The sequence below is a fragment of the Clytia hemisphaerica genome, unplaced genomic scaffold, assembly GCF_902728285.1.
Source record: "Clytia hemisphaerica strain Z4C2 unplaced genomic scaffold, Clytia hemisphaerica genome assembly, whole genome shotgun sequence".
Taxonomy (NCBI): Eukaryota; Metazoa; Cnidaria; class Hydrozoa; order Leptothecata; family Clytiidae; genus Clytia; species Clytia hemisphaerica.
Genome location: NW_027104517.1, coordinates 97,416 through 122,128, shown reverse-complemented (window position 1 = coordinate 122,128; position 24,713 = coordinate 97,416). Strand labels below are relative to the sequence as shown.

General features: G+C 32.8%; 3 protein-coding genes across 4 annotated transcripts; 1 reads left to right on the top strand and 2 right to left on the bottom strand.

The window, feature by feature from the left end:
* Positions 1-226: 226 nt before the first annotated feature.
* On the bottom strand, positions 227-3,106 carry LOC136821943 (serine/threonine-protein kinase pakD-like). Of its 2 annotated transcripts, none has more exons than XM_067078164.1 (4): positions 1,167-2,050; positions 1,008-1,061; positions 671-848; positions 227-395 (listed from the first exon to the last, which is right to left on the bottom strand). In XM_067078164.1, the coding sequence occupies exons 1-4, from the start codon at positions 1,851-1,853 to the stop codon at positions 262-264; spliced, it is 1,053 nt and encodes a 350-aa protein (XP_066934265.1). In that variant the 5' UTR covers positions 1,854-2,050; the 3' UTR covers positions 227-261. The 2 variants fall into 2 exon arrangements, 1 of the variants encoding a protein (XP_066934265.1); XR_010848828.1 differs by lacking the exon at positions 1,167-2,050 and adding an exon at positions 3,051-3,106 and having other exon boundaries at positions 231-395.
* Positions 3,107-3,229: 123 nt separating this feature from the next.
* On the top strand, positions 3,230-7,041 carry LOC136821939 (uncharacterized). Its single transcript, XM_067078161.1, has 11 exons — positions 3,230-3,699; positions 3,825-3,919; positions 4,131-4,221; positions 4,341-4,493; positions 4,625-4,737; positions 5,152-5,411; positions 5,538-5,735; positions 5,873-5,969; positions 6,189-6,386; positions 6,509-6,666; positions 6,820-7,041. The coding sequence occupies exons 1-11, from the start codon at positions 3,599-3,601 to the stop codon at positions 7,039-7,041; spliced, it is 1,686 nt and encodes a 561-aa protein (XP_066934262.1). The 5' UTR covers positions 3,230-3,598.
* A 672-nt stretch (positions 7,042-7,713) lies between these two features.
* On the bottom strand, positions 7,714-16,624 carry LOC136821942 (uncharacterized). Its single transcript, XM_067078163.1, has one exon. It carries the CDS (start codon positions 14,264-14,266, stop codon positions 8,204-8,206), a length of 6,063 nt encoding a protein of 2,020 aa, XP_066934264.1. The 5' UTR covers positions 14,267-16,624; the 3' UTR covers positions 7,714-8,203.
* Between the last annotated feature and the right edge of the window lie 8,089 nt (positions 16,625-24,713).

The following is a 24,713-nucleotide window of genomic DNA, read 5'->3' as shown; positions in this document are numbered from 1 at the left end:
CCAGTTAAAACGTTGTGAAATTGAAAAGTTTAAATATAGAATAGATAACTCTGCAGTAACAAAATGAATATGGGGTGGCAGGAATAGGCTTCTAATGATTAAAATAATAAGAAAAAGTAGTCTCTGGTAGAGTAATATAGTTTTAAGAATCATTTTTTCACAAGAGCTCTTAAATTTTCAAAATTTACTTATGTCATACCAAAAGAACAGTGTTGTTAACCTAAAAATGAAAATAGCTCAAAAAACAACTGAAAATAATTCTCAATTTTTTGACGGCCTCATTCTTGAATTGAAGGCTCTAACCACAACCTTCAAATGATTTGTCATCTGACTGTGCATTTTGGAATTATTTTCCCCATCCGGAAATTCGTCAGGAAATCTTTTTCTGATGTATTCTATAAATAAAGTCTTTGAATTAATATAATATAACAATCTTTATTATAATCTACACAAAAGCACAAGAGTAAGCAGGAGTAAGGCCAAAAATAAATACAAATTGCGCTGTCCAACAGATATTCTAGTTGCTAAATTAAAAAAAAAGATACACACATCAGGAAGCCATATAAAGTGATGTGTGTTTATTCAAGTTATTCTAATTCACAAAATCATATCTTTCTTGTGCTTAAAAAAAAACAGATCTTCACTCAAATTAAAAAAAAACTACTCTTACTATAAATTATATTCATTCCATCAGATGGTAATGCCCCTCTCGCCTCTTTATTTTTTTGACTTGCCTGACCACAAGGTGTACAAGAAATCATTTCTTGTTCAGTGAACACAACATCCATCATCCGGTTTATTCCACCCTTGTAATTCACACAAGTTTTACTAATCTCTTTGACTTTTTTCTAAATAAATAGAATGACAAGTTGACAAAGATTTGTTAAAAACGTTATAATTAGAAACATTTCTGTAAATGTCAATAATAATTATGTTAATGTTGACTATCAACTATTTCCAAATTGTAAAATTTGCTGTGAAATAATTTTATGTTTTTTAAAACTTACAATTTGCTCCTTTGACAGTTGGCCGTAATGTCCATCTACTTCTTGATCAGGATTCTTAAATAACAATAATTGTTACACATTACCAAGTGCAATATGGGAAATTTTTTTGAGATTTTGAGACAAATGTAACAAAATAACAAGATTAAAGTGGCTATTTACATTTGGTCTGTTATCGTTTTGGCTTTTCTCCATCAACATATGTACAACTGTCTTCAGGTTTGAATTTTCATCTTCAAGAGCCTTGACCCTTGCTTGAAGACCGTTGACAATCTCGCACAAAGATGTCAAGGATTGAGAATTATACATTCTTTGGTTATTGGTAACAGAATTTGATGGTGTATTGTTATTTGAATTATTCCAATATCCATAATTGTTGTTTAATTCATTAACAAAGCCAGGAGACCCAGTACTACTGGTACTACTCTCTAAAAAACCAAGTGGGTTTATTCCCAAAAAATTATTAGACGTTGGAGTGCTGTTTGTAACTTGCTTTTGTGTTTGCTGTTGCCAAGGTTGTTGTTCAAAATTATTTAAGTTGATTGAAGGCCTTGGTAGGCTATTATGGGCTTTTTTTCTTGGCGAAGTCCTTTGAATGGGCTGTAGAGTGGTAAAGTTTGTCTTTTCAGGACTTTTGGTCATCGAAGGTATCAGGTTATGTTGTGCCTTTTCAGGACCTTTGGTCAATGATAGAAAAGATAGTGTCTGTAGGCTATTATGGGCTTTTTTTCTTGGCGAAGTCCTTCGAATGGGCTGTAGAATGGTATTGTTTGTCTTTTCAGGACTTTTGGTCATCGAAGGTATCAGGTTATGTTGTACCTTTTCATGACCTTGTGTCTGTCTAGTCATTGTCGTTCTCTTTGGTGAGGCAGGTTCAGCTACATGATCGCTACTCTCACATGACACTTTGTTGGGAGACAATGTGCTGACATTCAGTAGCTCCTCGTCGTTTTCTGTATCTGAGTTAACACCTTAAAAAGAAATAGCTATTTTTGTAGTGGCTGAGACACAGTGACTGTTATGGTTCTCCTCAGGATGTATGGGGTTTTCCCTATTTTTGGGGTTTTCAGCTCTTTCTGTGTTTTTCTATTTGGTCAGTGTTTTTCTGTATGGTCAGTGTTTTTCTGTATGGTCAGTGTTTTTCTGTTTGGTCAGTGTTTTTCTGTTTGGTCAGTGTTTTCCTTTGTTTCCAGTCTCTTTTTTTGTTTGCAGCTTTTGCACGTCTTTTCAGTATCCAAGCCATCATTAATTAAGTCTAGTACATTATAGTAGCATTTGTTTATATATTGTGACTTTATTCTGTAAATTATCAATGTTAAATGTTGGTCTGTAAATTGCACGTTTTTGTTGTGATGTATTAAGTTGTCGGTAGCATTGTCAATTGTCATGTTTTGAAAGTGTCTCAATGTTGTCATAGTGATGTCATGTTATGTTATTGTATTATTTTATTGTTATATGTTACCTTAAGGGAATGAATTAATACGGAATTAATTAATGCAAATTTGAAATTCCGCAAAAATTAAAAAATTTCGGCCATTCGCCATTCGCATTAATAAATTCCGCATTTTTTTCTAAAATATTGCTGATTTTGGAGGTGTAAATCCCAAATATTCATTTTTTGGACTCCAGTGCATAAATTAAGCACTTGTATTCCCATATTTGACATTATTCTCTTACTTAAAAAGCGCCCAAACTAATTCCGCAAAACTCCTTAAAATGGGCCTTTTCGCATTAATTTGTTCCGCAAAACATATAATTTTTTGGGGGTTACTCGCATTAACTTATTCCGCATAAATTAATTCTCGCATTAATTTATTCCCTTAAGGTAACTCATGCATACTAATTGTCTATCATCTTGTGAATGCACTGTTGTGTAAAGTTTTTTGGATGCATTTGTTACATACTTGTGTATATAATATTCATATAGAAAACCTTCAAGCAGTTTTGAGTTTAAAACCATCTGACAAAGTATATTTTTATTAATTCCCCTTAAAGATCGAATCAGAGAGCATCAACTGCACTTTCAAAACAAATAGTAAAACTCACTGGTTTGTTCGATTGGTATTTTAGCAGCATTCAATTTTTCTTTCATCTGTAAAAAAAAGTAAACTCCTAGTCCTTTAATCATGCATATCTTTAAGTAAAAAAAACAAACCTTTAGGATAAATTCCAATCAAAAACAAAATACATCTATTGTTCAAGTATAATTCCCCGTTTTTAAAGCGTTAAGATAACATTTTTATAAGGAAATTTTCCTACAATAATAATGGAATGCTAATTTTCTTTAATATTTAGATTCTGATATTTCTGATTCTACCTCTGATGTCACTACCAGTGAAAGTGAATCCAGTGATGATGATACTCATTCAGACAGTGATCTTTCAGATTATGAAGATGATTGGCTCTTTGATGAGTCACCAGGACATTCAAGGCTAACAAAGAAAGATCACGCTGCTATAATACTTGGCCTTGCTTTGAGGCATAACTTGTCCAACGAGTGTTTAAAGGATATTTTATTTGCTCTTAAACTTCATTTGCCTGATTCTAATCGAAGTTTCTTGAATCAATACAAAGTGAAAGCTAGTATTTCTGGGATGAGCAGTACACTCAAATTTATCGAATACTGTGAGAAATGCTTTGCATTATGGCCTGAAGATGAAAGTGTTTCTAAATGTCCAAATACTTCCTGCTCTGGGTAGGTGTCAAAGAACTTTTTGAAAAACAGTTTTATTTACATTAAATCATGTCTGGTTTCTCTTTTGTTTAATAAATGCAAGCTTTGAATTCAAACATTTTTACAATATAGTTTCATCTTTTTAGCCAGCGATACAGAGGAAACCCATTGAAGAAGGTCAAAAAGAGTTTTATTTTGACATCCTGCTTATTAAAGGAACAACTTAAAGCTATTCTTGATAGTAAGTTTAGACTGGCAAGCAGAAGCTTTTTTAAATACATCAGAAAAATGAAGATGTTCTATGGTACTAGCTAGACAATTGAATTGAACTATATTTTATTATTTTTTCATGCATACATAATTTAATCCTACTCTAACTCATTACTAACCTTACGTCATTAAACTCACTCTGTGTGTTGTTCTAATCAATCTTCAATATCGTTGATTTCAAGGAGATGGAATGTGGGAAAAAGTTCTTAATGTAATAAAATCAAGGGAAAGTAACAATGGGGACTGTATAACAGATGTGACTGATGGAAAAAGGTATAAAAGCTGTTTCTTTTTATCATTTTATCCAAATAATAGCTACAAAGTGGAAGTGAGAAAAAAAAAATAGACGTTTTGACCTAAATGTCATTAAATAAATTTTTGTGTTTTTTTAGATATAGGGAGCTCTGTCAGCCTGGTGGTGTACTTCATGGAACTGAAAATCTAACTATAATCTTTAATACTGATGGTGTTGCCTTGTACAAATCATCGAGAATAGAAATATGGCCTGTGTATGTTGCCATAAATGAAATACCAGCCAAAGAAAGGTGATCCTTTTTTCACTACCTTCTTCTTTCTTCTACCTGCTTCTACATCAATTAAGATTTTATTTTAGCCTTCATACATATTTTTACTGATTTATTTTATTTTTTATTTATTTTATTTTATGACATTACAGATTCCAATGCAAAAATGTTGCTTTATGGGGTCTTTGGCAAGGGAAAGGTAAACCACCAACCTATGCCTTCACGAAGCCTTTGGTAGAAGCATTAAGAGAAATTGCTATTGATGGTAAGGTTATGCTAGTGAAATTCTTCCTTTGTCAGATTTTTCATATGTATTTCATCATCATCATCATCCTTCAATCTAGGTCTTTGAAGACCTTTAGGTCGGAAACATACAATAATCCATTCTGCCGGTCAGAACAGTTGTCATATGTATCAAACAACCCATTTAAAGTGTGCAATCATTAGTGGTATACTTTATGAATTTATTTCAAAATTGTGATGTTAAAAAAAGTTCATTGCTTCCTGTTGCTTCATGTTTTCTAGTTTTATTTGTATGCTAGACATGAAACTGTTTTAAACATCATTTTGAAATAAATTCATTAATTTGCTCCACAAAGTTATTGAGCACTCTTTTAAATGGTGTTCGGCAACAATATTTTAGTGGCATACTGCTTAATATATCAATGCTTTTTGTTAGGATTGATGTTAACTAGTGGCAAAAGAATCAAGTTCTACACCCTAATATCAACAATGGACTTGATTGCAAAAGCGCAAATCTTGTGTATGAACCAACATAACGGCTTCCATGGTTGCTCAACCTGCCTTATCAAAGGAGTTCATGAAAAAAATGTTCACGTATATCCATATTCAGAAGCAATCGATCAGAAGAAAAGTGCAAAGAGAAATGATGAGAAGACTTTTAATGACGCCATAAAAGCCATCTCATCAGGACAAAAAGTAACTCATTCACATTTAAAGTATTATCATATCCTTTAGCTTGCTTTTCTTTTTTTATCTTTCATTTTAAGTATTTTATTTAAAAAAGACATAAGAGTATTATTGTATTACACGTAATCTTTTTAGGTCAATGGTATCAAAGGGCCATCTTCCCTTCACCTTATACCAGAATTCAGTATAACAGACGGTGTTGTCCCTGACTACATGCATGGAGTTTTATTGGGTGTCGCAAAGGTCTTAGTTGCATGCTGGTTTGACCCCTCAGAGCATAGAATCTTTTATAAAGAAAACAGGACATACCCAGAATATTATATTGGACACATGGTATGAATTTAAACTAATGAAAATTATGTTTTTCTCAGATATCTTGCTTGCCGCGAGAACAGTTTTTTTAATGTTCTAGCTAATTAACCTTTGTACACAATCATAAGAGACTTTGAATTTTATCTAACTATATCCAGATTCATGATGTAGATGTACGATTAGAAGGTATGAGGCCAGTGGATTATATATCACGCAGACCAAGACCACTGTCTGGAAACCTCGGACATCTAAAAGGTTTATAGTAAAGTACTTTTACAAAAAATGATAAACTTGTTCTTTTAAATTCGAAATTCCTAACTACTTTTATGATAATGGGTTTCAACTTCCAGTTCTTTTATTTTCATGATGTAATAACATTAGATCTTGAAAAAAGCAACTAACCAAACTATTCATGGAAAAAATGATTTATTGTGCTTTTTTTGCCTACATTGTATCATTATTATGTTGTTCTAGCTAATGAATTAAGAACTTGGTTACTGTATTATTCGCTACCCTGTTTGGAAGGTATACTTTTGCCAATCTACTGGAATCACCTAGCGCTGCTTGTAGAAGCAACACATATTTTGCTTGGCGAAAAAATCAGCAAGACAGATTTGGAATGGGCAAATGATTGCTTACAACTCTTCTACAAATATTTCAGTGAATTTTATGGTATGATTTTTAAAACTCATTTGCAAACCTTTTTTTACCATAGAAAGCTCTCTTCTATTTAAAGCATTTTATAAAAATTTGCATTTTTGATTATTGTAATGACTGAATCGATTTATTAATAGAAAGAAGAAAAAGTGGATTGAATATCCACAATTTGATTCACCTTCCACTTTATGTTGAGTACTGGGGACCTCTATGGGCATATTCATGTTTTGGTTTCGAAAGCTTGAATGGATCAATTATTAAGCAGGTCCATGGAACGAAAAATGGTAGTACACAGGTAATTCTATAAAGGTCACGTCCAAACCGTACTCTGTCCTGTCCTGTCAGAATTTTTGTATTGAAAACTGACTTTCTTTTAGAATTTTGGTTGTTCTCATTTGTTGTTGTTGATATTTAATGATGTTAGATACTCTACAATTTGTTTCCATAGATCATTAAGACTTTCAATGCACTCAAAGCAATCCATATCATGATGCAATCACAAAATACCAAGGAAATTGTGCGAAATGCCTTGTCATCCATGCTTATGAAAAATCGTAGGTTAGCAAATTATTTATGTCTTATCTTTGTAAGTATCATAAACTATATGCACAGATTTCAAATAATCAAAATAATGTTTCTTGATTATTTGAATGTATTTTTTCTACATTAGAATTCACAAATTCCTGGAAAGCTGTAAATGAAAAATGTTCTGTTGGTGGAAAAGCAATGCATCTTGATAAGCAAGAACTTGAAAAGTTCAAGTTGAAATCACATTGTAAAAAATATTTGCAGCTTAAAAAAAAGGGAGTTTATTTCACCTCATATCAGTACAAACGTGCCGTTAAAACGGTTAACTATTTTGCTATGTGCCACAAGGACGGAGAAAAGGTTGTTGATGATGAAAAAGTATATTTTTGTGCACAAGAAGTACAAAGAAACAGTGAATGGAAAGTTGTTCCACAGTGGAATCGTAGTTGCATCATTAGAATCGAACCTAATGAAAGGTTAGAACATTTGATTTTGCTAATTCTTTATTAAATTTAAAAAACCAAAATGATATGAAACAAATTTAAATTATGTATCCTTTGTATTCTTTCTTTACAGTGCTCCACTGTTTCTCGCACCATCAGATTTCCTCAATGAAAAGCTATTTTTAATGGATGGCAATTTGGATTTTATGTGCGTTTGCAAGATTCATAACACAGTTGAAGGAGATTGATATAACAAAGATGTGTTCTATTGGATTTTTCACTAGACTTTTGTAATCTTCTAATTAATAATGTAATTTGTAAAATATATTGGTTGTTTACTTGTCAATTTATCATCATTTTCTATAAAACAAGCAATATGCTGACTGGACCTACCTAATAATTAACGTCAGAAGAAAGGCAATAATAATAAGAAAAATCGAACTATAGTCTGTAAATGAAGAATTCTTCAAAGATTTCTGGATACAAAATTTGATTAGATGTCTTAGATATATACCTGATGATTTAGTTATTACAGGAAAAAATAAACAACAATCAGTCAGAGGTTATAGAACTAATGCAATCAATGCATTAGACTAAATATCTCATCATCGATTGTTGATGAGGGAAGAATGGGTTGGGAGAGGAGTGAAAATAATAATTTAATATTTACATTGTATATTCACATTATATATATATTCACATTTATTTACAGTATCTACATATTTAAAAGTTTTATGGTACATTGCATATAAAATTATTTACATAAATTGAAAAGCAGAAAATCCATTTTAATTTCATTTAAAATTATATTTGTCATAAAATGGATATCATTTAAGAAATATAAACTCTAATCTTCGAAAGTCAGATATCAATGAAAATAAAAAAATGATCACTGTATGGTGATGGCATCCATTGAGCTGGAGTTTCGCGATGATCGTCAAAAATAAGATCTAAAATATTTCCATCAATATGTGTTGGATGTTCGCATCTTTGATGAAAGATATTTGGTGGTAATGCTTCATTGACAATTTCTTTGTTGTCAGGTAAATTGAAATCACCAAGAACAATGGTTGAGTAATTTTCCGCATCAAACTGTCCCCGTAGATTATCAAGCTCAATTTGAAGAGATTGTGCAAATAAAGGAACAGAGCTCGTTGGAGGTCTATATATCAAAACAATCAAATAATGTTTGTCGTTTATGCTCACCAAAAGTGGAAGTAATTCTAATTCACTAACAGTGTTCAGTTCTTTTATCACATTTACTTGATTTGTATCGTAACTGATTGCTAAGCCATGGGCAGTTCTCTGATGAATCGTTTTCCAATGTCGTAGTTTTTCACTATCCTCAATATTTCCTCTAGCGTTATTACCCGTCTCTGTGAAACATAATAAATAACATCTGGATGTATGCAAGTCATTTGAAAGAAAATGATTTATATGTAAATTCCACGATCTTATATTGTACAGACACAAATTTTTACTATTCATTTCCTCAAGTGGATGTACTATTGATAACACTTTGTTTGTCCTCATTTCTTCCATTTCTTTCTTTGCATCTGAATTTACAACAATGTGCCTTTCAGGAATAAAATTTAGCAGATGAATCTTGTCACTCGATGTTGCGCGAGACAGAAGTGTATAAAGTAATCCTGGTCCAACTGGTGCTAATCCTTTTCCGCTTCTAGTCGTTTGATCTAGATCTCCACTAGCATATTCTAATGTACTACCTTGTGCTTTATGTATTGTTGTAGCAAAAGCAACTATTAATGGAAATTGCTTTCTTGTCACATAAATATTTTTCGATGTTTTGAATGTTTTTACTTCTGGTTGAACGGGAACACACGTTTTCAATTCTCCTTTCAATCTTGCATTTTTCAATTTATTTCCTGATAAAGGGTTGTCAAATTGAACATAAATAACGCCACATGGTTTGTTATCTCTTAAGCCTTGGATATGTTTCACTATTCCGGTAGATCCGTTGATCAATTTATCCTCTACATCTTTGTTAATTGTAAGCATAACCCTAGCACCAACACATAATATTAATTCTTTTGGAAGTCCTGCAGTTTTGTTAATTGGAACATATTTATTCAAAGTTACTTTTTGTCTTGATTCATCCTTAGCTATTGAAGTGCGTTTATTATCCCAATCCTGTAAAGATTTTAAGCTCTTTTCATTTTGTTGGTCTTTCAAGTTGTTTGTGATGTACATTTTCATGAAGTTCTCAGGCCATTCAGTTGTATCAGTATGTTCGAATGACTGAATTCTTCCAATATCAGCTTGCGTATGATTTCCTTCTCGAAGCCTGTTAAGTAATGCAGCAAATTCTGAATCTCCACTTTGTCTCACAATTTCGTCCAGTTCATAAAGTTTGAATTCTTCCCAAGCATAGTCAAGTTTTGTCTTGTATATTGAGTTTTGTTTAATAGGTGGTAATTGAAAGAAATCACCGATCAATAACAATGCAACCTCGCCAAATGGTTCTTTGATTTGTTTAATTTCTTGTAATCGTCTATTTAGATCGTCAAAACTCCTTTTTCCAATCATTGAGATCTCATCAATCAATAAAACCTTTAAATATTTGAATTTCAACCTCAATTCATGTAAGGCATTTCCAGTTAGATCTCGTTTTTGCATTATTCCTCTTCCTTCATCATAGATTGGTAACACGAAAGCTGAATGCAAAGTAGTACCGTCAACATTTGCTGCCGCTTTACCGGTTGATGCTGTCACAAAAACAGATGGTTCTCTATCAATATTTTGTCCTGGTTCTTTCAGAATCTTTTTAAGTTGTTCAGTCAAACACTTTATTAAGAAGCTTTTTCCAACTCCTGCACCGCCACTTAAAAAAAGTCTAAATGGATTTGGTTTTTCAATTGATGGCATTTTTTCGGAAAATTTGAGAGTCAGTACATATTTGAACACAAAATTGAAAAAGTTTCGCTGTTTTACATTTAAGTTGGAGCACATGTTGTAGAATTTATCAAGAATCATAGTAGGATTTTGGTCAGATGTCGTGAATGGTACTGAAGAGGTTTCATTAGTTGCATCCTGGGCATCATTTTCATAATCTAAATCAATTAAATCCGGATGAATAATTCGATAATCATCATCTTGTTCGTTGTCACTACTATTTTCCGAATCAGAACTGTCATAGACATGTATATCATTTAAATCGACGTCATCGATTCTGCCAAAATAAGGATCATGCTTTAGAATATTTGGTTTTACTTCCTCTTCGACTTCATTGAATTTCTCTTCGAAGGTATCACAGTTTCCTTTTAAGTCATTTTCATTTTCCCAGGGCATGAATAATTGGAGAAGTACCATGAAATATTCGTTCCTCTCTTTGAGTTTGCTGACCTTGTGATAACGTATTACGCATGGACGACTTCGTTTTCTCATTTTTCCCATTCCGTTTTTCAATGTAATAGTTTTTGGAGCATTGTCATCTATTTCTAGAGTTTCATTTATTTCATCATCTGTTTCGTTTGCTTCTTCTATTTCTTCTTCATTTTCTTTTTTCTTTGGGTACGTATAAATAGAAGCAAAGTCTGCTAGGCACATATCTTTTAATTTGTTAGGACGATTCTGATACTTGTCGAACATACTGTTTTTGTAAACATTTTTGGAATCTGGATCAAGTTTTGCTAGTTCAGATGGACTTTTCAGGATTCGCGTACGTTTTTCTTTGGGACCTGTTATAACGAATTCTACATTGATATTAGAAGTTTTCATTTTTAAAGAAAGTGTTCGCTTGATAGCTTCATGAGTTGATACTTTGCGTTTAGTTAAAAAAACATTGCCAATAGCACGTAACTTATCTTTTACGTCTTTTCCGGATGCCTCTTTGTGTGCCTTTTTCATAAGTTCACTCATATTTCTTTCTGGCTTGCACATGTAAGAAGTTATATATGCTAGCACCGCATACATATTTGTAACGTATTGAATATTCATGTTTGATTGTAAAATACTAATCATTACAGTATTGTATGGGCCGATATTAGTTTCATTTGGCGTTCTTTTGTAAAGTACTGTTATCTTCTTTTGAACCATGTCTAAAGCAGTGAAATATTCATCTCTTGAAAGATCACATGATCGCAACAAATCATCAAGACTAATATCTTGCAGATCACTACTACAATTATTTATTTCATCAAGAACTTTATCTAAGATTTTTTTACTTGCTCTGTAATCGTTTTTATCGATTTGTTTACCTCGAATAATGCGAGTTTCTTCACATGGTGGCCAGGGGGCTTTGAATCTACATCTTGATCCGCTTTTCTTTCTACAGGTTGTTGTATGATGATGTTTTTGTACAGTATTCACCAATTCGTAAAGCTTCGGATATTCGTTTTTATCTGGTAATGAGCATGTAATGTATTTGTCGATAAAATCAACAACTTGATTGTCTTTACTACTGTCTTTTTCGTCAATTATAGGGGCATCTTTGATATGTACTTGAGCGTGGACATGTTCTAATCCTGATCGATGTTGAAATTCTCTGCGATCATCATAATTCAAAATTTGTCCTATTGGATGCATGCCGTTCATGAGCATTTTCGGAAAAACCTTATTGAAAATATGATCAATTTGCCTGGCTACTGTCACAGGGTTCCTTTTAAAATATTGAACTTTTTGGCTCCAATCCATATTGTTTACATCTTCATCAGTTAGATTTTCTCCGTATTGTGTTGCGACTACTTTGATAATATTAGTCCATTTGAATAACGCTGCTGTCCATGTAAGAAAATATGTGCTAGGTCCGAAAACTCTACATTTTGCTAAAACATCTAACATCATATTATGGCACCACTGTGGAGTTCCTCTTATACTTTTGAAAGAGTTTTGAAAAATTTGATCATCCGAAATCATTTGCCTAACGTTATCAGGATTCATTAATCTACCTGCTGATATATCACTTTGAAAATTTTTTTGTTGCGAAAAACTAATTGCACTAGCAACATTCGAGCTTTCAATCCAATGCAAAGAACTAAAAATATATTGTGGATCTGAAGCAAATCGATCGTCTGAGGATTTTAATCGTGCATGAATATATTTTGATGGAGTTATATTCTTATCTCTCGGTGAATTAAAATAATTTTTAGCATCAGGATAGTGAGCTGGAAATGCTAAAGCCTCCCAATCAGGTTCTGAATAAAATGATACTGGTATTTCATTTTCACAGGGGGCAATATTAACAACTTGATCAGATGATATGTCAGTAGTAGATTGTTGAAGAGTAATATCAATAGCTTTTTCTGAAGAAATTGCTGCACCATCAATATCATACAATAAAGTAGGCTGAGAGGAGTTATTAATTTTCATCTGCCTTTCAAGATTATTATCATTGCCTTCAATGTTATCGTCACTATCGCTTTCATCTTCCTGAGGTTGAGCATTCTGATCAGTTAAAAGTGACCATAATTCGGGGTCTGATCGTAAACTTTCATCTTCCCATCTATAATTTGGTGCGATATTTTCATAAAATTTATTGACTTCAACTAATCTTTGTAATGCTTTTGTTACGAAAGCAGGTCGTATGTTTTGTTTGTTGACTGAACTTTTATCAGAAAGACGTCGTTTTAGAGCAAGTGAAATCAAAAATTCGTCACTACAAACTCTTGGTAAGACCTTTTGAATTTTGTCAAGATTTGCTGGTACCATAACACACTGTCCTTTTAAACCTTGCTGTCCTCCTTTATGCTTTGGTACAATGAACATAAATGGAATTATTTGGGAAACTAGCATCATTTCAATTGGGCATAATTCCTCTAATTCTGGAAGTTTTGGTGATAACTGAAGATTATTGGCTTGTGCTTGTACAGGCAGTTGCTCCTTTTTTATAGCTTTATCACATGAATGGCAAATCCAGTAAATTTCTTCAGAATCGCAATCAGTATTAGGTACATCACACAATTGAAACATGGCCAATTTTTCATATTCTTTGTGGAGAAATCTTTTGGTGTTTCCTTTATACTCCCATTTTATGCAAATATGACATTTATTTGTTGGGCCTTCACTTATAACATAATCAAAGTCTTGTTTAACGATTTCAAATGCTTTACTTAGTGTAATTGATGGATCAGCCATACTTTTACTTTGAACTTTGTGAAACTCTCTATCTCTTTCAATTTTGTTTAGAAGTCGATAATTTTTCTTCCTTAATTTATCTTGAACACGAGTATTTTCTCTTTCCAAATCATCTTGATTTTGTCGCAAATTTTTCATTCTTTTAGAGGCAGTTTCTCGATCTTTTTCTTTTTCCATGGCATCTTGATGTTCTCTTAATTTTTTCTTCCTTAATTTGTCAGATTTTAAAACTTTTTCTTTTTCCATAGGGTCTAGATTTTGTCGCAAATTTTTCATTCTTTTAGAGGCAGTTTCTAGGTCTTTTTCTTTTTCCATAGCATCTTGATGTTCTCTGAATTTTTTCTTCCTTAATTTGTCAGATTTTAAAACTTTTTCTTTTTCCATAGGGTCTTGATTTTGTCGCAAATATTTCATTCTTTTAGAGGCAGTTTCTCGATCTTTTTCTTTTTCCATATCGTCTTGATTTTCTCTGTATTCTTGTTTCCTTTCTTTATCAGTTTCCCGAAAGAGCTCTTTTTTGATGTCATTAAGATTATATCTTGCCTTTTTCATTGAAAATTTTTTGGACTTTGTAGTGATTCTTCGCTTTCTTTTAATGGGAGTGGAATTTTCTTTATCAGACACTAGCTTCTTTCTTGATTGTGTTATTTTGTGCTCTTGAATTTTTATTTCCTTAAGAAGTGCTCTCTTCATCATTTGTTCTGAGTTTTGTTTATCAAACGATACAAACTCTTCTACACCAGATTCATTTTTCTTATCTTTGGTCAATGAAATTTTTTTTTTCAGTAGGTATGGGAGATTTTGAACATCCTGTCGAAACATTAATGCCATCTTTAATGTGGTCTGGGTTATCTAGTTGATTATTTGCATTTACTGGCATGAGATCTATTTCCCTATTAAATTTCCTGTAAAGTAGAATATACGGAACCATATGATCCTTAACCGAACAATTGAAAACATCAGCCTCAATAGGTAAAACACGATCATCATCAACTGAATACCATTGCTCGCCGTGTTTCACAACAGCAGTATAATGTCCACTATTAGCTGTATTGCCATGGTGATAAATGATTGCCGTTAACTCAAATGTTCCCAATAGGACATTTTCAATTTTTGTCTCGATTGCTAAGTTTGGAGATAATTTCAGAGGAGCTCCAGTGGTCTGATTAAAGCTAAAAATGACAAGTTGAATGATCAAAGAATCAGAAACATTCAATAACGTTATATTTTGTGTGGCATTTGTTTTAATCGGGCAATTTGCACATTCATACGTGTCTTGAAGAAAGTTACCATAAGGATCATTGGTTAGTTTTTCAATTGAATCTTTTACCGAATTCTCAGGGTTATTTGGATCAGAAAATCGAATCTGACACATATTATCAAAAACAGTTTTTTCAGAAGCATTGTTACAATTTTGACATAAAACCGATTCTAAAAAGGACAGACGAAATAAACTTTCTGTAGGAACAGATCCATCAGGATTAAGATTATATACATGATTCAAAATATGCATCATACATTCTTGTGCATCAAATTGTTCTCGCCGTATATAGTCGTAGCCAGGTAGTTCTATCGATTTTATGAATTGATATGTTTCTATCGGAGTTTCAGACCTTTCTATCGTTGAAAATAATTCTTTTATTGCTAATAGACTTGGGTTATTAGTATCCAGAGATTTAACAGATTCACAGAAACTATCTATAGTGTATAATGATTGAACGATTGAATTAAAAAAGCAGACATTTTGCCCGATATTTTTTAAACCTATTACTTTTTGCTCTGCAACATTTTCTTTACCATTTGCTTTTTTTGGAGTTCCACGGAAACCCTTTTTCTTTGTTTGCCCTTTTGGTCTACCTATCGTTGAGTTATACGTGCTTTGATTCGGCCCCGGATTAGATTCTACATCTCCATCTATGATACCTTGAGTGATTAATAAAAAACTTGTATCGTAAATATAAGATAAAGGTTTATTATTTGCATTGTAAGTTTGTAAGTTTGAGTGGCGTTTATAAGGGTCGTGCCTTGTTTGACCTCCGCAGTGGCTTTTATAGTCCAACCAAGGAAGTAAAAGAGAGTATCCCTTACTACCTTGGCGGTGCCTTCGTGGACTTTGGCTGGTGTCAGCTCTTTTGATGGGCATTTCTTTTCTTTTCTTTTCAATTCTTTTATTTTTGTTTTTGTTTTTATATTTTTTTTATTTTTTATTTCTTTTTTATGCCTCTTTTTCTTACTTTTTTTTATTCTTTTTTTTTTTCACTAAATCTAACAAAGTTTTCCTAGTAAAATAATTTTCTTCTTTTCTTCTTTCTTCTCTTTTGTTGCTTCAATTCTTGATTATCGTAAAACTTGTTGAGTAAGTCACCAGCTGGAAAATGAAACTGCTTCTAACGCAAGTGTTGTCCAAGGATCCAAGTGATGATCAATTCTCCAATGATTTTTGACTTTGATTTTTGATCAAATACAAATGCTTTCTTTTTTTAATGTTTTTAATACTGTTTTTTTACTCTAAAACTAAAGAAAAGAAGCGTATACATTGAAATGTTCATGGAGGTATAAAAGTATTTCTTTATACCTCCATATTTTAAATGAAACAACATAACGATTTTTTTTTACAATAATCAAACTTCCCTTCCGCTGTCTCACTCTTCAACACACAAGATATCATTTCATGAGACTACATATTATCCTATAATACATCTACATTTCACCAAACAAACAAAATATTCCTAGACTTTATCTTCATCGTGGTGCGTATACATTTACCTTTCTATAAATACAAAAGAGAAAGAAAAAAATAAAAGAACTCTACGGTGAAGCACGACAATAGTAGAAAGAAAAAAATGAATGAAAACTTGTCTCGCTAAAAAGCGCGGGAATATATAAGAGAAAAAAGTCTCTTGCATCCGGCAAGTCTAGATCTAGACTACTAATTTAATAATGATACTTAATGCAAAATTAACTAGTTAGATGAAAACTGAAAGAGGAAAATTAGTAGTCTAGTAAAATTGCCTATATTCTCATTTATTATTCTGACGTCACTTTATAAACACATTTAAGAAAATCTCTCTTTCAATCAGGGGGTCATTTTAAGAAGAGAAAATTTTTTAGAGCACACTTTTGTTTACTTTTTGATTTTCTTTTTCTTATGAAATAAGTGTGTCAAATTAAAAAAAGTCAATGTTTTGAAAAATTGCCATTCTCTCTAACTTGGAACCTATTTATGTAAAGAAACGATCAAATAAGTTGAAAAAGTGTCACGGAAATACGTAAAAACGGCGATTTCTGGCACATTTCACATTTCCGGTTCTACAGGCCGGAAATTTTTTTGTTTCGGAAAACAGTTTTGAACATCTTTTCGGCAGTACTAACACGCGTCTATGCACAAAAAATCAGAAAAAACTAACGAGAAAATCTCGAGAAATCCCAAAAAACCGCCTTTTGCGAGACATTTCCGGCCCTAGCGACCGGAAATAATTTTTTTTTCGAAAATCGGGCTCCGCTACATCTTTGGCATTGCCATTTTGCATCATTGTGCAAAAAATCATGAAAATCTGTCAAGTATAACTCGAAAAAATGAAGGATATCTGTTTTACGCCGGTTTTGGCTGTTCCGGCGATTTTTAAGGAGTTCCGGATTGAACAAATTATTTTATTGAAAATTAAATGATGCAAAGTTTTGGGTATCACCACAGAGAACCTTTTTCTGTAAAAAAACGGTCAAATAAGTTGAAAAAGTGTCACGGAAATACGAAAAACGGCGATTTCCGGAACATTTCCAGTTCTACAGGCCGGAAAAATTTTTTTTTCGAAAAACGGTTTTCAACATCTTTTCGGTAGTACTAACGCGCCTCTATGTACAAAAAATCAGAAAAAACTAATGATAAAATCTCGAGAAAATCCCAAAAAACCGCTTTTTCCGGGACATTTCCGGACCTGGCGACCGGAAAAAATTTTTTTTCGAAAATCGGGCTCCGTCACATTTTGGGTATTGCCATTTTACATCATTGTGCAAAAAATTAGAAAAAACTAATGAGCCGATCCTGAGAAAAGCTGGCAACAGACGAACGGACGAACGGACGAACGGACAAGGGTTAATTTAAAGGACTACCTTGAGGTAGGTCCAAAAATGAATATTATAAAGACGGGGGATCTTATCATCATTTTTCTGAGCCCTTTAAACTAATAAGATCTACATCAATAACTGTTAATAACATTTCAGGATTCAGAAGAAAATCCAAACGACAGCCTGTAATATGTTTCTATTCTTTTTCAGCAAAAAAAACCTAAAAAAAAACGGTAAAATAAAATTGAAAAATTTGCAAGTGAATGAAGGAGAGAATAAGCTTGTCTGGACAGAAAGTTGTAGTAACTTGCTTGTATAAAGGAAAACATCCAAACAGCATCTAGAAGCAAGTAAAATTATGTTTATATCCTATTTTTCTATCTTTTGTCTGCTAAAAATATAGCAGCCAGTTTATTTCACACATAACAGGGAATCAAGTTTAAACTGTCCATGATAGTACCTAATTATCCCTATCTTTAATTTTTCTAAATTAAGAAGGATAGTTGCCAGTAGGCAAGTGATGGACTGGATAACAAGAGAGAAACAAAACAAACAAAATAAAACTGATATATTATACGTTTAGACTGAAAATTCATCAAAATCTAAAATTCAAAACAACACTAGCAAAAATACAACTCGTACATCTGTGTAGCTATATAAATAACAAAAATTTGCTAATAAAACTAGGGAAAACTAAAAAAACACTAGATAAGGAACTTTTCAGGACAACTTAGTACTCGAGTATAAGCTTCACAATTTTTCAAACTGTTTAATATCAAAGCAGCTAAAAGAAATCACTTAGGAGTAAAATCTGTTCTAATTTTTAAATTTGACGACAAAAGCTAACACTAAAGGTAAGCCTCCAGTCTAGCAGTGGGCCAGAAAACATAAACAAAACAAACTGGTCACTGATTTACAAAAATTTAACATGAAATTTTAGAGACAGGAAATCGCAAACATCCGGCCGCACATCTTAAAATCAAGCGGCCAAACGTATGAAACATTTTAAACATGCGGCTGAACGTTTGAAACAGAAAATAAAAAATCCCTTGTCCAAATCAGCCACAGTAACTCAAAGAGATAAAAAAACTGGCATTAAAGCAAGAAAAGAGTAGAACATTGCAAACATGTGTACAGTAGCTGAAGTAAACACTGGTGAAACCAATCTACTTTAATTGTAGAAATTTTAGCGAGACTTATTTTAGCGTATATTAGTGAGTCAGGAAAATCTTGATTTTGTTTGGATTTATTTTAGCGAATACTCGTATTACATTATTGATCGCTTTTGTTTGTTAGCATTTCTTTGCACTGAAACCCTTCCTATTGATAAAAATGTATCAAGGCAATATAGCCAGAAATTTCGCGCGGATAAATTTTAGCTATCCGGCAATTTGGCGTGTTTTAGCAAGATTTATTATAGTGAAAATAGGGAAAACTCGCTAAAACGCTAAAATTAGTCTCACTAAAATTTATAAGATTAAAGTATTAAAAATGAAACGAAAACTTTACATATCTACCTCTAGTACTGCAAGGCTTCTTGTATAATATCCAGAAGAATTAAATAGTGCACAGCTGAAATTTATTTCCATGTTACCGTGAAGATTCTTGTTTCTATTTTCTTTGAACGTAATTGTAATATTACGATAAGAGTGAAGAAGAGAACTTTTCACAGATACTAGTTTTCCATTTAGACTTATCATCCTACGGAAGCGAAGGGGCTGATTGTTAGCATTTGTTTCAAACTTTCTGTTGACGTAAATCATATTTCGAGACCATTCTACCCTTGTTGAGAAATCGTCAGGATGAATATCGATTATTTTGTAATCTTTGCCACGGACAACGAGAAAATCACCAATTTTCAGAGTGTGTCCAGTTTTAACACTTACATAATTGTCTTTATCAGAGACTGTGATTGTATGCCCTAATAAGCGCTCTTCCGGAAGTACAGACGGGTCATCGATTGGCAACAAGTCACTTAGACAAATGGGATTCTCTGTAATGTTAGAGTCTGAGCTGCTAGGAACAAATACTTGAAAAATCTCCTCCTCATCAAATGATGGTAGCTTGCAGACAGGGAGAACTATGTCACCTCTACATAAATCCACATGCCCGCCAGAAGAAACCATATAATACAGAGGTGCAATCAATGAAATATCGCCATGTTGGTTGAACCTTACACATGAACGCCCACCAAAAACTTTGTAAACCAACCTTAAAGTAAGTAGGCTGCCCTCTTTAAAACAAGAATCAAAGATTGACCGATGAATAGTATAGTGCTGGACTTTCTTCACTACACCTTCAGTGGGATTGGTTCGAAAATTGTTGTGTTCCCTCAACTTACCAGAAACATTCTCTTTAAACTCTCTGCAACAATGAACAAATATTTGCTTGAAATCCATGACTTGATGAGAAATAACCAACCAAAAAGACTCCACTGATTAGCTCTTAGTGTCCAGTAAAAAACAAAACAGTTTTAAAAATTTGTTGGAATGTTGTTTCCGTGCAACGACAGAAAGTTTTGCTGACGCAGCATTATTATCTTCCGCAGCAAAGAAAGTGCCGTGACCGAAATCAGCAATTTCATTCTTTCCCGCGGCTAGAAAATCCCGATGCGAATCACTGTGTAGCTACAATAATCTGAGAGTCTGTCTTGTGGTGTGTCTGTCCCCCTCACTCACATCTATCCTTCGAGGAAACTGAGGACAGGCTTTGTCGAGACTTCAAAAATCGTTTGATTTGACTAGACTTTTGCACACTGTTGATTCTTGTTTGAATCCATAAGAGTGTTTTTCTCATTTTTTGAAAATTATGATTTTTAGGGCCTGGGGACAAGGTTTTCGAGGCTAAAACTTTGGGGCAGCCTGGAGACTTCAAAAATTGTTCGATTTGGCTGAAATTTTGCACATTTGTTCCTTGAATGGTGGGGGTGCTTTTTGCATTTTTCAAAAATTTTGATTTTTGGGGCATGGGGACGAGTTTTTTGCCAAAACGAGGCTAAAGGTTTGGAGCAGCCTACAGGCCTCCAAAATGGTCGGATTTGGTTGAAATTTGGCACACTTGTTCATTGGGTGAATATCTGGGGGTCTACAGCCACTGAAGTTGAGCCCAGTGCGTTGCGCACGTTCGACTACACGGCGATCTTTTATTGGATTAATCGGATTCAAATTTCCTTGTTTTAGCAAAAATTTCGGAAATTAACTGAGAAGAAATGCTTTCTTTTTCTTTTATCCTTTAGAGGACAAATATAAGTACATTATGTGAAAAAAATTAAAAGTCTCTAGCACTTTCCTATCCGGAATTATCTTGATTCCGATTTAGAGGGATCTCAACCGGGATGAGGACGGGATAGAGGGATCTCTCGAAAACGAAAGTGCCCAATAACTGGTGAACAGTTTGATGTATCAAAAATCTTTTTTCCCTACTTTTACATTGCTATAAGGAGAATTTATATACCAAATTTCATCTCTTTATGAGCACTACTTAATAGTCAGGTAGAATTAGCCTGAGACCTGGACAAAATTGCCATCAAGCTGAAATTGGCACAGATGTTCTTTAGGGTATACTGAGTTACCAAAAAAAAAGCCCCATCAATCCGGACAGGGGAAGCCACTTTTTCGGACAGTTGAAAACCGGACATATCCGGAAAAAAAGTTATCCAAATATGCAAGTATTATATATCAAAAGAAAGATGATTTCAAGACAAACAAAAAGTTGCCTACAAAAAGTCATGAAAATGAACTCAGAAAGAGTTATGAGTATCAGAAGATACCCTACTTTTCACTATATTTTTTAATTATGTTGTAGTATTCCCTATTCACTGGCAGCGAATCTCTTTACAAGCCATGTATTTTTTCAAAAATTGTATTTTTCTCTGTCTTCTTTAAGCTGCAGTGCTTAAGCATTCGATTATGATTGTTTATTTATTTCCATATTATGGACAATCTATGATAACAATGTGTAATAGCATCAAATGAAACTGATCGTACAATTTTGTAGATTTTGGAATTTTTTGTGAGTTTGATCTGGAATTTTATTGAAACAGTAACCGGTAACGTCTTTAATTTGTTTTTATTTTTAAGAGATTCATAAGCAAATAATTAAATGAAAAACTAAAATTGATGGAATGAAAGAGGTATGGCAGCTCATTGCATACTTTGTAATAAAGAAGATGAGCAAGACAATCTTGTAAAAGTCAAACAGAAAGGACTGAAGACACTCAAGAAACTAGCAAAAGAAAGAAAGCTTGAAGACTTGAGCAGGTTTTTATTCGATTTACAGTTTGCTGAGTGAGATTAACTTTAGGTTTAGGGTTTTAGATCTTCTGGTGGAAACGAAACGTGTCGAAAACGCCTAAGGTCATCAGTAGATAGCGAAGAGCGATTCAAATGGAAGATTCACTGCTTTTTCTGTGGAAAAAAAAAAGGATCATAAAAACAGTACGAGTGATGTGGAGACTATTCCTATTAGTCCCGCTGCTGATATCGAAAATTGTTTCATTCCGTGATACATATCTTAGATCTAAAAGGAAATAGGGGAAACTTGTAGATTTGATAGTGCTGATTCCAAATAGAAAAAGTTTCCACGTTAAAAGTGTGTCAATAAGTCAAAAATTAGACCTAAAGGTACCTATAATCGAGCTTTATCAAGGAGAATCGGGTTACATCGAGTATAGAGATGTATTATACGGAACGGTTTCTCTGACTTATATTCGCAATGAAATACGCGTTCCGAAATATATGCTAAAATAAGTACTATTAGACGGAATGCAAAAGTGTGTGTGATTATGCCCAGGCAAAAACGTTCCAAGATTTATCAAAATAAATGTAAACAAACTTTCGTTCCAAAATCGAAAGTGACTGCTGTAAAATATGGCGAGGAAAGAGACAAAATGCGAAAGTTATGTTATTATGTCTGTTATGCTGTGTTTCAGTAAAGATTCACATACTGTTTCATCTGAATTCTGTTAAATAGATAATAAAAACAGAAGTGTGTGTTATTTTTTTTCTTTCCTTTAACAAATTTCGTTAATAATGAAATGCAAATAAGCAGCTAAACGTGGAAAAATTTCTGACTCCTTTTATTTTGCTTTAGCTGTAATGAATAATGAACAAAATCAAGATTGTGCCTTACATTTTGAAGGAAAAGATGGGCCGAGACGTTGTTTTACAGAGACTTCATTTGAAACTTTTCTTGTAAGAAGAAATGAGTGGCTAATGTTAGACAAGGACTATAAAGACTTTTTGACGGTTGCTAGGAAAACGTTGGAAACTATACTAAGTGATGTAACAAATGTTGAAAATTTGAAAGAGAAAGACAAATACTATCATGTTTCCTGTTATCAGCTCTTTACAAACAGAAAACTTTTTCCCATTGGCATCATTTTTATATGCAATCAGCCATTTTTTTCATACAAATCATAGATTGCCTAAGCAGATTTGCAAAGTCTTGCATTAAATGACATCATTTTTGGAATGGTTTATCTTATTTCAATCTATGATTTGTATGAAGAATGGCTACTTGCAAAAATGATGTAATTTCCTTTTTTTCTTTCAGGGAGGCAAGCGAATTCGCCAAGAGCTTTCCAAAGCCCAGACAGTGAAGGCTGGGTTACTCTACGATGCCGTAGTATACAAAAAGGATGAATCTATACTGACGCATTTTTATATATGACATCTTCAACAAAGACAAAATTAATCTAGACCAAATTCGATAAAAGACTGTTTTAAAACAGTTATTCAAAGGGTATGTACTCTAGCTGTCAGTGCTAACCAAATTATAACCAAATTACAATCAAAGAAAAATCACTAAAACTATCATATTCAAATTTATTTATGCGAAAAAATTTTTTATCGAATATAAATCGAATCATTTACATATTTAAAACTAAACCCCTTTTTCTAAACAAATTACAGCAAAAATCTGGTGACCACTGATAGCACGCTATGAAAATAGCAACAATCTTTAAAAATTGCTCCATATTTTTAGAATAATTTCTAAAAATAAAATAGAGTTACCCGCATTATCATACATAAGCGTAATATGTCGTACATTTATGCTTAAAATAATTTTATGGCTCACACAAAACCTATATCAAAAATTTCTACATGCTAAAAATCTTACCAGCTTTTTTATACTTATACCTCCTTATTCAGATTTTATCATAAAAATAATACTTCTCTCTAACAATTTTACGACATCATTCACATTTACTGAAAAAATTGAAAATCTTATATTCATCACTACTCACACTGATACAAACATATAAAATAACACTCTTTACATTTGTTTCAAACTCAGGCTCGCTATCACCCAGCATCATAAGTGACAAAATATCCCAAATCATGAAGCAAGACAGACGAAACAACAACACAAACGACACAAACGAAAAGACTTACAGATACCATTCACAAGGCTGCATATACAACAACCGCCAAATTACAGTTTTAAAACAATATGAAGACAAAAATACGGTACCACATTGGCTGATTCCGACAATGAAAAGTACAGTAAAATTAAATGAAGAAGACCAGGAAAAACATAACACCATTCTAACAGCCGCACACCACAAACGAGAATTAGACCAACATACAATAAAGAGAAATGAACTAAAACGAAAAATAAAAGGCAGAAGACTATCTGAAATTGACGAAGACATTGGAAAAGCTAACGAGGAAAAGAGACGAAGAAAAAGCAACAATAATTTTTCAAAAAACTTGTAAATAATGTAAATATTGTACAAAATACTAAAAAACAAAAAATTAACCCAACTTATAACTCTGTCCAACATCACTCTAACAAACCCTTTTCGAAATTTCACAACAACATAAAAAAACTTTCTCACAGACCTAAAAATAATGTTATAATCTTGACAAAATATTTTAAACTAAAGAAAATAGACTTTACATTACTCAATAAAGACTTAACTTTTGTTCCAACACCTAATCTAATTGTTTCATCAAGTGCAGTGCAAGTGAAGGTGATTTATTATCTTACTTATCTAACATTGCAAAGAAGATGTACACATCTTTAATTTATTGACTTTTCTCATAGCCTGATTAAAACATGGAATTGTTTTTATATATTATTTATCTATTAATATTTACAATTAAATTTACTTTTTAAGCTGTTGACAAGATGGCTGGAATGTCTCAAAACCACTTGATGGCTGTGATAAACAAAACATGTTACTTATTTCGAAATGATTTTGTGAACA